Raw genomic sequence first — 16,323 nt, 5'->3', positions numbered from 1 at the left:
ATCTGAGGTGCCTAAAGGACCTCTCACTTCAACCGTGTACTTAGAAGGGTTGTTTGTGAGAAAAAGATCAAGCCTGTTGACTGTATGGTTAGGATTGTCCGGTATTCTTGTAGGTAAATGAACAATCTGTGCGAGGTAATTAGTAATTTCAAAAACTTCAGCATCTCAACCAGCTGGGGCGGTGTGACTAGAAAACGGAAGCCAGCTGGAGTTGTGAACATTAAAATTACCTTACTGCTCGGAAAATTGGACTGGAGAAAGTCAAGTTGCAAAAAGAGAAGTCAAAGAGCTCCAAGCGATAAGTGGAGTTTGGAGAAATCCTTGGCAAAGGATGCAGCAAAGAAAAACAACAAAATGGTTCACTTAATATTGGTGGTTTGACTGCTGATGACCCTGCTCAGATAGCTGACAAACTGAATGGGTATTTTGCATCTACATTCACACATGAGGAATTCTGTAAGGGGAGGACAGAAGTTTACTAAACTCTTAATAGAGAGTTAAATGATTTTGTAATAATGGAGAGCAAAGTGGAGAAGAAATTGTTGAAGTAAAATATAAAAACAGCACCTGGGGTGGATGAAATCTATCCCGTTATATTGAAGGAGGCTGCGAGGGAAGTATGCAAACCTTTAGCCATAATTACGAGAGCATCCTTAGATTCGGGGGAGGCCCCCATTGACTGGAGAGGTCCAAATGTATCCCCAGTTCACAAAGTTGGTTCAAAGGGTGACACAAATAATTATAGACCAGTTAGTTTAACTCCTGCTCTGGGGAAAATAATGGAGTCACTGGTTAAAGAAGTGGTGCAGGATCACCGAGACAAGACTGCAGTAATAATTCAGACAGAGCATGGATTTGTTAAGGGGAGGTCTTGTCTGACCAATCTGATTGGATACTATGATGTGGTCACAAAGGAACTGGCTGCAAAAAATAATTTTGTTTCATATACTTGGATTTCAGGAAGCTTTCGATACTGTTGCACATGGAAGGCTGCTGCACAAATTGTAGCAGTATGGCATTAAGGGTAGGTTACTACGATGGATAAAGGGATAGTTAAGTGGGAGATGGCAGAGAATGGTAATAAATGGACACTGCTCTACATGGACTAATGTTATTAGTGGAGTCCTCCAGGGTTCGTGCTGGGCTTACTGTTGTTTTGTGTTTTGATCAATGAAGGTATATCAGGATTAATGTCCAAGTGTGCAGATGATATAAAGGTTATCAGGGTTATTAATGACAGTAAAGGCAGCATGCTACTGCAAGAGGATCTAGAAAAGTTAGGCAGATGGGCTGAGAAGTTGCAAATGAAGTTTACCATTGACAAATGCAAAGTACTGCACATGGGTAGCAGTAATCCAAGAGAAATATATCAACTGTGTGGTACTACACTCAGGGAGGTGGAGAATGAAAAAGACCTGGGGATAATTGTGCAGTCAGATATGAAGTTCTCTGAGCAGTGCAGAGAGGCTGCCAGAGCAGGTCATGGAGTGTTGTCAATGATATACAGTGAAACTTCTCCTAACGGACACCTCTCGTTAATGGACATCTCTCTACAACGGACATTTTCAAATTCCCCAACTCACCTCCATTGGTTTTAACGTGTTTGCAGCTTCTGTCTAGCGGACATTCTCTGTAACGGACGCGGACAGGTAATCTGCACTGTTTCGTTTAGATTAGCACTTAATTTGATCTCCCCATAACGGACAGCGGGCGAGCTCACGGCCCTTTTTCTAGGAACGTTTCTTCCACGTATTGCCTCAATCATGTGTTTATTTTCTATTTCCGATTCTCTGAATTTTATCAAGGTTTACGTCGCAGTTCTAAACCCTTTTTCAAGAATTTTAAGGCATGTGTTAAACTTCTGATGAATTAGGTGTGTGCAGGGTGGGGGGGAAATATGGTCGGCCTTTCTTCTTTTCAGTTTCAGTTTTGTTCAGTGTCTTCTCGTAAACATTTAACTTTAAAAGATAAAGTCGAATTTATTAATGCGTATGATCGGCAAAAAAACAGTGTTCGCAATCTCGCTGCAAAATTGAAAATCGGGAAGACGCAGGTAAGCGACATCCTAAAGAAAAAAAATGAACTGCTCAAACCATTTTGGCAACACAGAAATGATTAGGTTCAAAAATCATTCCCTAAAACTGTTGGACTTCAAATTTGTCGTGCACGTGCTAAAAAAATTCCCATTAATGGGCCTATTATTAGGGAAAAGGCTTTGGAGGTTGCGAAATCTATGGGAGTAAATGAGTTCAAAGCTTCTGTGGGATGGCTAGACAAGTTCAAAACTTGGCATAAAATTTCATGGAAAACCGTAAGTGGTGAAGGTGGATCTGTTGATACTGGGGTTGTAACAGAGTGGACCGTCATATCGGAAGATTTATGTCGTGATTTTGAAGCTAAGGATATTTCCAACTGTGACGAAACAGGGTTGTTTTTTTAAAGCTCTTCCTGTAAAAACGATGAGTCTAAAAAACGAAAAGTGCCAGGGCGGAAAAATTTCTAAGGAACGCTTGACTGTACTATTTTGTACATATTTGTACACAATAGTACAGTCAAGCGTTCCTTAGAAATCTCCCAGCATATTTGCTGGGAGACTTTGAACAACCTCTTGTTATAGGAAACCCACAAAATCCTTGTTGTTTCAAGGGCATAAAGTTGAATCTTTTGGATGTTGACTAGAAGTCTAATAAAAAAGCGTGGATGACACGAGATTTCATGAGCGAATGGATAAGTCACTTTAACCAAAACATGATTCGTCAAAACAGAAAAATTATTCTTTTCATGGATAATGCTGCATCTCACCCGCACATTGAATTGTCCAACATTCAAATCATTTTTCTGCCACCAAACACATCTGCAGAGTGTCGGCCCTTGGATCAAGGGATAATAAAAAAATTTAAACTTCACTACAGAAAACGTGTTTTAAGACATCTCATTGCAAACATGAACGATGTAACATGTGCAAGTGACCTTGCAAAGACAATCAGCATCCTAGATGCGATTCAGTGGATTTCCTCTTCAGTAAACGCAATTAGAAAACAAACTGTCGTGAACTGTTTTGTAAAGTCTGGCTTCTCAAACGCAAAAATTGAAGTTGTGAACAGAAATGTGGAGCACCAAGAAGAACAAGAACTTCAACATCTATTGGTAATGTACGATACTTCCACTACAAGTGACCCTGGCTACAAGGATATAGACTCACACCTCACTACAGAAGATGGTGCTCTAGATATCAACGACATTATCATCGATATTTTTCAAGAAATTCCTCACGAGGATGAAGAAATGGAAGGAGGTCATTCTGTCGAAGAACATATTAACGACGAACCACCGATGAAAACAGAAGAAGCGCTCATACACATCAATCGTTTAAAAATGTTTTTCGCCACTGAAGAAGATACCGAAGGACTTTCGATGGTTTCTTCACTCCAAACAAATGTTGAAAACAAAATTATCAGCCGGAAGAAGGTGCAGAAGAAAATAAGTGATTACTGTATGCATTTTTCTTAAGATAAAGTCATAATATGCATAGCACAATTGTATGTATATTATTTACAAAAATATTGTGCAAAATCTGTATATAATTTAATTTAATTTTACATTAAACGTTTAACGATTTTTCTTTTATCTCTTGTGTATGTAATTGTATATTATTTACAAAAATATTGTTCAAAATCTGTATATATTTTAATTTAATTTTACATTAAACTTTTAACGATTTTTCTTTCTTTCTTTTTTTTTTTTTCTTCCTCAGACTTCTTGTTAGCGGACACTTCTCTCTAACGGACACATTTTCGTTCCCCATGGCTGTCCGTTAAAGATAAGTTTCACTGTATAGGAATTTTGCTAGCAGATACAAGGTGATTTTCCCTTTGTATAAGGCAATGGTCAGGCTACACCTTGAGTACTGCATACAGGTCTGGAGGCCTCATTTTAGGAAGGATGTAGAGTTGCCAGAACAAGTACAGAGAAGGGCAACAAGACTGGTGTTCTTCCCAAGAGAGGCGTAAATTCTGCAAGATGCAGCATCCGGACTGTAGGCACCTGCGAGGTGATCTGATCGAGGTGTATAAGGCCTTGAATGGTTTGAGCAGGCTAATGCTGACAGGATTCTTCCACTTGCTCAGAGTAAGAGCCTGAGGGGCATAGATTCAAACTGAGGAAAGATAGTTGTAAAATAGATGTGCCTTTGGCTAGCAGGTAGTTGATTGCTGGAACAGACTTCCATCTGTTGTGGAAGTTGATAGCTTAAATAAATTTAAGACTGAAATAGACAAACATTTGGAGTGACCGGATAGGTAAAATGTGAAGTTTTTTTTTTTTTTTTTTTTTTGCTGATGCTGTATAAGCATGCTTTCTTGCATCATATGCCTCAACTAATGCTAATTACACTTTCTTGAATGCTATAATAATGCCTTGATTACACAAGGAAAGTTTTTTCTTTGGTGCTGAAGCTATTTGTACATTGCCATTTTGAATGTTTCATCTAATGAGATGTCCTTTTAAGGCATCTTTCAGTGGTCAAAAGAAGTGTGATAATCACATGGTGAAAATAAAACTTCTGGCTTTAAATGGTTTGGAAACACATCACAGTATTTTTCACATAACTGTTTCTCCTCTCTGCAGATAATGTTTCAGAATTTCTCCTTTACGATCTTGAAATATGATGACCATCACTGTCCCAGCTGATGCTTGAGAATGGATTTTCTTCAAGGTGAATCTACATGGCACCACTCTGAACTTACACGTTTCCTTTCTGGTGTGTAATGGTACACCTAATCAAGAATTCATCTCTGGTCACTATGTGTTCTGAGAAAGCATCTCCTTTATTCTCATACTGTCAAAAAAACATGGAACACACATTAAGTCCTTCAGTTCGGGTGTGAAATGCCAAGGAATCCAGAGAGCATACACATCTCCTCTCTGTTACAGCTGACAGTTACAGGCTCCGCAAAAACGATAAGTGTTTGCCTTTTATTTACATGATTGTTATTTTATATTGTACTTAATAAGTAGTCATATAGTTATAGTTACGCTGGTTATTTTTTATTTTTAATTTAGATAAAGAGTTTTTGTGGATTTTACTTACGATAGGTAAAACCGTTATTTCGTTCCATTTTGTAGCCATTGTTTTTGGATATAGTGGTAAGGAATTCAAATTTTTTAATTGAGGTAGCTAGGTAGCTCTAACGCATAATTATATAGTAATACGCTTCACTGTTTCTATTTAATAGTTTCTATTCAAATACTATTGATATTTAATTTATTGATTTTATTAATTTAAACTACCATGCCCCAGACTAGAGCAGCAAAGCAACGGGCACAAAGTGGCAGGAGTGCTGTGAATCGGGGGAGAACTGAGGGGGGCAATTCTCCAACGCATCACAGCCTAAAAAAATGTGCAACTTGTGAAATGTTTGCCGAACTCTCTGGAACGGAACATGATATTGCCATGGGGGATGTCTTTGTGTGTGCGCGATGTAAGGAGTGTAAGGAAATCAGGCGACAACTCAGCGTTGTTATGGGCCTATATGAGAGTTTGAAGGACAGGGTGGATGCCCTCGAAAGATCTAAATTGAGGGGCCCATCAGGCTCTCAGCTGCCCAACTCAATGCCAGAGCTCACTCCTGGGCATCAGGCAACACAGCGGCAATCTCCAAAGCAGAATGCGCTGGTCCCAAAGGAACTAGTTATTGTTGGTGACTCTATTGTCAGGGAGACGGGGAATATATTTTGTAAAAAGGATAGGTGGAACAGGACCAGGGTATATCTGCCAGGGGCAAAGGTTGATGACGTTGTAGAGCGGATATCATCTTTCAAGGGCACAAAAGGTGATATAGTTGTACACGTTGGCACTAATGATATTAAGAGTAGGAGACCGGCGGAATTACTCAACAAGTACAGGTCACTGTTGAAAAAAAGCCGTGAAATAGGGTTGAATTTGAAAGTGTCTGCAATTCTGCCCAGACACGATAGGAGGGAGTACATGATGAGAGCCTTGTCGATCAATTCGGCCCTGGAAAGATTGTGCAAGGCTCAAGGGGTAGAATTTTTTTCAGCCTGGACTGTACTTGTTAACAGGAGAGATTGCTTCTACAGGGATGGGATACACTTAAATAGAAAGGGTGCAAGAATATTTGCTGATGCTATCGAGGCAGTGTTAGGTGGGTCGGAAAACTGCTAGTTTGGGGGGATACAAAGACTAATAGTTTAACAGTAACCGCAGGCAGAGGTGAAGGTGATTCTTGCACAACTTCTATTAGAATAAGAAGCGACCTGGAGCGAGGGGTGTTGGGGGTTTCAGGGACGGATGGCAGTCATCATGGAATAGTTGGGTATATGGGATGTGTTAGGGTAACAAGGAATAGGCATAGGAGCATGTATACCAATGCTAGAAGTATAGTAAATAAATTTGATGAATTTGAAGTGTTGGTCAAGACATCAAAGGCGGATATTGTTGGGATATCAGAGACGTGGTGTCACACAGATATAAGGAATGCTGAACTGGAATTTGGGGAGTACAATGTGTACAGAAAGGATAGACAGGACAGAAAGGGAGGGGGTGTTATGCTGTTAATTAAGAAAAACATAAAATCAAAGGAAGTGCACCCAGTTAATATAGATGAACAGTGCTCTGTTGAGTCAGTTTGGTGTGAGATAAGCACTGCGAAAGGAAAAATAAGAGTAGGAGTGTGTTATAGGCCTAATGACTTGTATGAGTACAATGAACAATTGTACAGAGAAATAGAGTGGGCCAGTAAATCAGAATGTCTTATAATGGGGGATTTTAACTTCCCAGATATTGACTGGAACTTGTGGGTTGGTCACTCACACACTAGTCAGACTTTTGTGGATTTATTGGATGATTGTTTTCTGCAGCAGCATGTTCGAGAGGCAACCAGAGAAAGTAACACTCTTGATCTGGTTATCAGCAGTGATCATTCGTGTATTAAGAATTTGCAGATAAAGGAACCACTAGGTGGCAGTGATCACAGTGTGCTGAAGTGGGATTTACTCAAAGAGGTAACTACCGTCAGGGGTAAAGGAAAGGGTTTTTGCTTCCGTAAAGGGGAGTACAGTGGTCTCAGACAGTTTTTAAATTCTGTACAGTGGGATCAACTGACGATGTTACGAACAGTAAATTCTAAGTGGGAAGCATTCAAAGAATTAATCGTGGAAGCTACTAGACTTTACATACCGATTAAGAAATATCGTTCAAGGTTTAGGCCTAAATGGTTATCAAATGAACTAATGAGACTCGTGACAGAGAAGAAAAATGCATGGGATGCATATAAATTATCAGGTGACGCAGAAGCCTGTGGCAGATATAAGCTAGTCTGTAATCAGGTCACAAAGGAGGTTCGGCAGGCGAAGGCGGATTACGAGAAATCTTTGGCAAAAGATGCTAAGAAAAACAGCAAGGATTTCTTTACTTATATAAACTCTAAAAGGAAGGGGATGAATATGATTGGTCCACTTGACATCGATGGTTCGACTGTTGATGATCCTGCTCAGATAGCAAACAAACTGAATGAGTATTTTGCATCTACATTCACACGTGAGGAATTATTACAATTTGAAAATGGAAGAAGGTTATCAAATTGTAGCAGTGTGCTTAATGATTTTGTAATAACTGAGAGCAAAGTGGAGGAGAAATTGTTGAAGTTAAACATAAGAAAGGCACCTGGGGTGGATGGGATCTATCCAGTTATTTTAAAGGAGGCGGCAAAGCAACTAAGCAAACCCTTAGCCATAATTATGAGAGCATCCTTGGACTCAGGGGAGGTTCCCACGGACTGGAGATGTGCAAATGTGTCCCCAATTCACAAAGGTGGATCGAAGGGTGACACGAGTAATTACAGACCAGTTAGTTTAACTTCTGTTCCGGGTAAAATAATGGAGTCGCTGGTTAAAGATGCATTGCAGGATCATCTAGACAAGACTGCAGCAATAATTCAAACACAGCATGGGTTTGTTAAGGGAAAGTCTTGTCTGACAAATTTGATTGCTTATTATGATGTGGTCACAAAGGAACTGGATGCAAAAAATAATTTTGATATCATATACTTGGATTTCAGGAAAGCATTTGACACTGTTGCGCATGGAAGACTACTGTACAAATTGGAGCAGAATGGTATTAAGGGTAAGTTGCTACAATGGATAAAAGGATGGTTAAGTGGGAGAAGACAGAGGGTGGTAATCAATGGGTGCTGCTCTTCGTGGACTAATGTTATTAGTGGAGTCCCACAGGGTTCGGTGTTGGGTCCACTGTTGTTTTGTGTATTTATCAATGATATTGATGAAGGTATATCAGGCTTAATGTCGAAGTTTGCAGATGACACAAAGGTTGGCAGGGTTGTTAATGACAGTAATGGCAGTGTCCTACTGCAACAGGATCTAGATAATTTGGGCAGATGGGCTAAGAAGTGGCAACTGAAGTTCAACCTTGACAAATGCAAAGTACTGCATATGGGTAGAAGTAATCCCAGAGAAACGTACCAACTGTGTGGTACTACACTTAAGGTGGTAGAAAATGAAAAAGACCTGGGAGTAATTGTGCAGTCAGATATGAAGTTTTCTGAGCAGTGCAGACAGGCTGCTAGGGCGGGTCATGGGGTTTTGTCAATGATATATAGGACTTTTGCTAGCAGGGAAAAGGAGGTGATTGTCCCTCTGTATAAGGCAATGGTCAGGCCACGCCTTGAGTACTGCGTACAGGTCTGGAGGCCTCATTTTAGGAAGGATGTAGATTTGCTTGAGCGTGTACAGAGAAGAGCAACACGATTGGTGAGGGGAATGAAGGGATTCTCTTACCAAGAGAGGCTTAAGTTCTGCAAATTGCAGTGGCTGGAGACTAGGCACCTGCGCGGTGATCTGATTGAGGTCTATAAGGCCTTGAATGGGTTGAGCACGCTGAATTCTGATGGGATCCTTCCACTTGTTCAGATTACGAACCTACGGGGACATAAGTTCAAATTAAGAAAGGACAGATGTAGAATAGATGTGCGGAAATTTGCCTTTAGCCAGCGGGTGGTTAATTGCTGGAACAAACTTCCATCTGTCGTTGTAGAAGTTGATAGGTTAAATAAATTTAAGGAGGAACTGGACAGGCATTTGGAGGGAATGGTGTGATTTTTTTTTTTTTTTTTTTTTTGGCTGATGCTGCATAAGCTCCTACACTTGCTTTCTTGCATCATGTGCCACTACTACTACTACTACTACTATCTCAAAAGTGAAAAATTTTGAAACTTACTAATGATAGCATATGCTGAATCAACAATAATCTTGTGCACCATGGAAATTTCTTCAACAGTAATATGATGACGTCCTCATATGAGTTCCTTCACCGTCACTAAGACTTACTGAAATGGGTGTTCCAATCCTGTATACCAGCATTTCCCAAAGTGTGGTACATGGCCCAGGACTAGTTCTTGGACCACTGTTGTTTCTCATTTTGATAAATGACATCAATAAAAGGATAGAAGGCATGATGTCAAAATTTGCAAATGAAGTAAAGATTAGCAGAGTCATTAATGATCAGTGTCAAACAGCACTTCATCAGGATGTCTACAACAGACTTCAAAGATGGTCAGAGAAGTGGCAGCTATGTTTTTATGCTGCTAAATGCAAGGTCATACACTTAGGGAATAGCAACTCAGATAAATTGTACACTTGGTGGGGTTGAATTAAAAACAGTGGAGGAGGAAAGGGATCTGGGAGATACAACACAGGCAGATATGAAGTTTTCTGAACAGCATAAACAGGCAGCCAGGAAAGCACATGGTGTCCTATCGATGATTTATCAAATGGTATCCTGTTCACTGTACACGGCAATTGTAAGACCACATTTGGAATACTGCATTCAGGTATGGAAACGTCATATGAAAAAAGACATTAAGCTTCTTGAAAGAAGGACAACCGTATGAGAACAGACTCTGATTATGTGGGCTACACTGCTTGGCAACCAGGCACCTCAGAGGTGACATGAATGAAGTTTATAATGCTCTGCAAGGGATTAATAAAATGAATGAAGGTGGAATTCTCAGTTATAAAGAATTCCAGAACTCAGGGTCATAAATTCAAATTACAGTGGTTGAGGTTTAGATTAGATTGTAGGTAGTTTTCTTTTAGCCAGCGACTTGTTGAATTTCTGGAACAAACTGCTGACAGTTTGAATAAATTCATAATTATATGAATGAGGCTGACAGTTTGAATAAATTCATAATTATATGAATTTTTATTATGAAGCAAATTATATGCTTCCCTCCTCACACAGGTGAGGAGGGAAGCATATAATTTGCATTTTCTTATCTACTTGGTTTTTTTTTTTTTGCCAGTGCATCAAAAGCTTGTGGCTTCTTTGCATTATATGGTGAATACTATTACTAATTTTTTGGGTTTGGCTTTCTTCAAAAAAAGGTACAAACGAGAAAAAGCTGCTATAAGATGTTAAAGAACATCATACTTCACATTAGCTTTCTTCTAGTTATTTAATTAAAAGTCATGAAGTGCACATATAATTAATGACATTATTATAAGATTAAATAAAGAGCAAAATTTTTTTGATATTTTTTTTCACTTTTTTAAATAAGCATTTATATTTATAGGCTGCAAAGCCAGTACTGATAAATACTAGTCCCTGCTATATAAAGTTTGGGAAGTCCTGTTACGATAATTATAATATGCCTAATCAAGGCCACATTGTTACATGGAATAATTACCTCTTTGTACCTGCTAGAAAATTTACAGTACACCATAGATAAATAACTAAACGCACAAGGCATAATACATTAAGAGTTTAATATCTATATAATATCGGTGTGTAGATACATCATAGACAACCCTTAAGAAACTACAAAGTAGTTGTTGTAGGCATCATTTGCTCTTTCTCATATTGTGCTCTGCCTTCACGACGAGCTGCCATGATATTGCACTACCTTGAATAAGTAACGCTTCACTAATAGAGAAGACTATTGTTTTCTGTATTCATAAATGATATTGATGATGGTATATCAAGCTTAATGTCGAAGTTTGCAGACGATACAAAGGTAGGCAGGGTTGTCAAGGACACTACTGACACTATGCTGCTGCAACAGGATCTGGAAAGGTTGAGCAGATGGGATGAGAGGTGGCAAATGAAGTTTAACATTGACAAATGTAAAGTACTACACTGACAGTGGTAGAGAATGAAAGGGACCTGGGGGTGGTTGTGCAGGCAGATATGAAGTTCTCTGAGCAGTGCAGATGGGCTGCAAGAGTAGCTCATGCTGTATTGTCAATGATATATAGGAATTTTTCTAGCAGGGATAAGGAGGTGATTATTCCCTTGTATAAGGCAATGGTCAGGCCACACCTAGAGTACTGTATACAGGCCTGGAGGCCTCATTTCAAGAAGGATGTAGAGCTGCTGGAACGAGTACAGAGAAGGGCAACAAGATTAGTGAATGGAACAAAGGGGTGCTCTTACGAAGAAAGGCTTAAGATTTGCAAATTACAGTGTCTGGAGACTAGGCACCAGCGAGGTGATCTGATAGAGGTGTACAAAGCATTGAATGGTTTGAGCATGCTCAATGCTGATGGGATTCTTCCTCTTGCTCAGAATAATCACCTGAGAGGGCATAAATTCAAATTGAGGAAAGACAGATGTAGGATAGACGTGCAGAAATTTGCCTTTAGCCAGCGAGTGGTTGGTTGGTGGAACAGACTTCCATCCCTTGTGGTGGAAGTTGATAGCCTAAATAAGTTTAAGGCTCAGCTGGACAGGTATTTTGAACGAACAGAGGGGTGAAGTGGGAGTGGTTTTTTTTTTTCTTTTTTTTTTTTTTTTGGCTGATGCTGCATAAGCTTGCTTTCTTGCATCAAATGCCTCTACTAATGCTAATGCTAACTTATTCTCAGTGAATACCACCACCCAGACATGTTTCAAGGCTACTGGCCTATCATCAGTGGGTGGGCAGGTACCTTGGTATTGTAGACATGATGACCCAGTTGTGAAGATAATCACACAATATGAGAGATGTCATATACACCTTTTGGCATCTCTCATATTGTGTGATTATCTTCACAACTGGGTCGTCATGTCTGCAATACCAGGGTACCTGCCCACCCACTGATGATAGGCCAATAGCCTTGAAACATGTCTGGGTGGTGGTACTCACTGAGAATAAGTAAAAAGTAAAGTAAAGTGCAGCCATTATCAACCCACTGAACAGGATGGAAGCCTCCTCAACTTTTCATGCTGATAGAAATGGACCATAATCTGCCACGCTGGTCCAGTGCGGGTTGGCAGTTCGACCGTATTCAGCAGTCGGGCTTGAACCCCGGTCTACTCAAAGAGCGCGTGCTACTGCACTCCCGCTCCTACCCACTCGGCCACGGAGGCCTCAGTTGTAACAATAGTCTTCTCTATTAGTGAAGCGTTACTTATTCGAGGTAGTGCAATATCATGGCAACTCGTCGTGAAGGCAGAGCACAATATGAGAAAGAGCAAATGATGCCAACAACAACTACTTTATAGTTTCTTAAGAGTTGTCTATAGTGTATCTACACACCGATATTATATAGATATTAAACTCTTAATGTATTATGCCTTGTGCATTTAGTTATTTTAAATATTGTCATATACACCTTTTGGCATCTCTCATAATGGGTTGTCATGTCTGCAATACCATGGTACCTGCCCACCCACTGATGATAGGCCAACAGCCTGCAATACCAGGGTACCTGCCCACCCACTGATGATGGGCCAATAGCCTTGAAACATGTCTGGGGAGCCTGATATTCACGGAGTTTCCGAGCATAAGTAACAATAGTCTTCTCTACTGGGGAAGCGTTACCTATTGGAGGAATTTGAGTTTTTGAGTGGTGTGAGTTGAAGAGTTACTGTCCCTTTCATTCTTCGACATGTTTCTTTTCCTCTTCCACTATTACTTTCCCTCTACCTTTTTGCTTTTCTAAGTCTAATAGGGACAAATGGTTTGAATTTTATAATTCATTTGTTTGATAGATCTGGTCCAATGGGTTTTTTTTCACATTAAATTGCCAATAGCCTTGAAACATGTCTGGGTGGTGGTACTCACTGAGAATAAGTAACAATAGTCTTCTCTATTAGTGAAGCGTTACTTATTCGAGGTAGTGCAATATCACGGCAACTCGTCATGAAGGCAGAGCACAATATGAGAAAGAGCAAATGATGCCTACAACAACTACTTTGTAGTTTCTTAAGAGTTGTCTATGGTGTATCTACACACCGATATTATATCATAGATAAAATACCACGTGCGGTTTTAACACATTCCCTACACCAGTGGTGTCCAACCTACAGCCCACTAATAATTTTTATATGGCCCGTGCAGAAAGTGAACTAAAACAGCATTTTAGAGAGTCACGTCACTGTGTGTACTGGCATGCAAGTGTAAAGCTCGACTGTATCGAGCATGACGCTTGCAATTGGTGCTTGTCCAGTACCATGCCACTCTATAAGCAAAAGCCAAATAGTAACAAAGATGGTGGCTACCACAATCTTTAGGTTCTCACATGGCATTTCTGCATGAATACTGTTTAAAAAAAATCACTTCAGAAACTATTGCAGTTAAAGTTTGACTATATTCAGGAAGGAGAAAAACTTTCAGATTTTTAATCATTGATTATCAGTTAACTGCAAGAATGTTAACCTGGTAAAGCAGTAAAAATGGGTTACCTGTCAGGTTAATCCACCCCCTATACTGCTTTACTGGGTAAACAACTCACTAGCTAAAAGAAAACTTACTATAATCCAATCAAAACCTCTCTTCCCGTAATTTAAACCTGGTGCTCTAATTCTGGAATATTCATAAATGAGTAAAATGAATGAAGGTGAAATTTTCACCTTTGTAAATTTTACTCTTCCCTTTCACAGCCTTACAGATCTCAATCAAGTTCCGTCTAAGGTGCCTTAGACGGAACTTGATTGAGAGCTTGGCAACGTTTGCCAAGCTCTGTAGCCCACATATTCAAACCCTTTCCTCATAGGGGTGCCTTTCTGCAGATTTCATTAACATTAAGCAGGTTGTCCACCATTGGACCCTATTAAGAAGCTCAATGCCTTTTTTTTTTTCAGGTACAGTCCCCATACTTGGACAACTTACATATGGCCTAATTCACGGAGGTACAGTATATTTAAAATTTCTGCTAAATAAAAGAAACTTATTTAATGAAATGTCAGAAAAATCACTCTTACCCAGTGTGCTGAAAAGTACAAGCCTTTTATACATCCAGCCAAAGTCTCAAATTCGTAATGGCCTTCTTCGTTACTAATAAATTTTATTTCTTTTAATACATCTACAGGATTTCGGGGTCTCCATGGAAAATTGCATCCTTCTGGATCCTCAACAATATGATCTCGCCCATGAGGTGTAACAATTTCTCCTGACAATCCATCAATAAGTACAAAACTAGGAATGCTATGTACCTTAAATCTTCTTGTTAAACGTACCTGAATAGAAAGCAAATAAACATATATTATTTAACACTGAATAATATTATCTATTTAAATATCATTTCCATTAATTATGTTAATGAAATAAAGTAACTAAAAGTGATTTTTTTTTAATGAAAACCCCAAACATGAAAGGCATTAGAGCCTGTAATATTTAGAACTGTGTATAGGATAAAGGTTTAGAAAATTAAAGAAGATACTTGCCAACATTAGACTTTTCAATTTCTGTAACCGTAATTTTCAGAAAACATGTGTGAAGGAACGTTGTTCCAGAACATGGAAATTGAAGGGGCAAATAAAGAAAAAAAAAAAAAGTTGGTTCTATCAGCTTGAAGTTGAACAGTAAATGGATGTTGATTGGTTGCGGCATGTGTTTGGACTGGTTTTTAAGAGAGAATTATACAAGCCAATGCAGAAGAATGGTCCCCATGGAAGTATCTATAAAAAAGGAAAGTAAGAGAAACAGAACATCTATGAGGCAGGGAGTGGAGAGATTTTGTAAAAGATCATTCATAATTAACCCAACAACTCTCTTTGAATGGAGTCTAGAAGCCAGAGAGGTGTTATGGAGCAGTACCTCAGATGTGGGAATAATGTTCCAGGGTAGGGCGTATTTGAGATTTGTGCAGAGTGAGTATCTGTTCAGAAAACAAATAATGCCAAGGGTCAAAAAGAAACCCAGTTTTTTAAATGCAGAGGAAGCAATATTTGTGATGTCTTTATGCAAAGAAAAATTGATTACCTAATAGAGATATGCGATCTTGTCTAGAAATCTGAGTGTCACTGAAAATAAGCATAGGAACAGAAGAATCCTTTTGCAAGATACTGAGTTTCAGAAGAACTGAAATTAACTAAGTTATCTTTACTCCATTAGAGAATTACCTGGAGATCAGCATTTAAGGAATTTGTAGTGTATATTTAAAAAATTGAAGCTGTTTGTGCAGGGCAATGTTTCTCAAACTGGAAGGTGGAATGCAATATGCTATCATTTGCAAAACTACGGATAGGATATTTCCAATCAGTGGAAGAAGGTCATTAATAACATGAGGAAGAGTAGAGTAGGAGAAAGAACTGAACATTGGGGGACTAGCATTAGTGGAAAGGTTAGAAGAAACAGAAATATCTATCACCTGTAGTGAGCTGTTGTTATTATTGGAGGTTTTACGGTGCAACAGCAGCTAAAGGCTATTAGGGAAGACCACAGGAAGCATTGAGTGAACTATACTGGGATTGTAGGAGGTGGTTTACCAAGATCATCAATACAAGAGTTAGAAGAAAAGCAGGATGCTATCAGTTTTATCTTTAGATGAGGTGGTAACAGAACCATCAGGATTGAACAGTGAGAGTATGCAGATGGGCAAAAGTTGGATCCAACAGCAAGAGACCAGAATGCTTAACTACCATTTGGAAAAAAGATGCAAGTTTTCTACTGTTAGCCTGTTCAATATCTAGTTTTGACTGATTATCTGCTTTACAGTTGTTGCAAGCTTTAGTGTAGGCAGAACATAAACCTGGAGATTTAGATGAAACCAAATTGCAATATGCAACATTCTTATCTTGAACAGCCTAAGTAGGAAAACCCAGGTTTAGTGAGGGATGAGATTTTAAGGTGGTATGGAATAAAGGATTTCATCCCAACAAGAATAAGTTCACTGACACGACTTGATCAAACACTGATATCAGAAGATTTAAAATAGTAATCCAACCAAGAAAAGAAGAACAGAAATCTTACAGATATCATTTTCCAAATTGGTAATGCCAAACAACACAAAGCTGAGCATAGCTTTGAGAGAAAGGCTCCATTGGTGAAGAGACTGTCACCAACTTTTGATCTCAGGTGCCTAGAT

The 16,323-nt window shown here is 39.1% G+C and overlaps 1 protein-coding gene across 1 annotated transcript in view; it reads right to left on the bottom strand.

Moving 5' to 3' along the window:
• LOC150085166 (nucleoredoxin-like) overlaps nucleotides 1–16,323 on the bottom strand; it is a 90,304-nt gene that overhangs the window by 48,763 nt on the left and 25,218 nt on the right. The window contains exon 2 of the mRNA XM_090373856.1: nucleotides 14,219–14,473. Within this exon, the coding sequence (XP_090229982.1) occupies nucleotides 14,219–14,473 (255 nt within the window). The remainder of the gene's footprint in view (nucleotides 1–14,218; nucleotides 14,474–16,323) is intronic.

Source organism: Mastigoproctus giganteus, chromosome 5 (genome assembly GCF_048544385.1).
Source record: "Mastigoproctus giganteus isolate SK-2022 chromosome 5, ASM4854438v1, whole genome shotgun sequence".
Classification (NCBI taxonomy): Eukaryota; Metazoa; Arthropoda; class Arachnida; order Uropygi; family Thelyphonidae; genus Mastigoproctus; species Mastigoproctus giganteus.
This window is presented reverse-complemented; position numbering and strand designations above follow the sequence as displayed.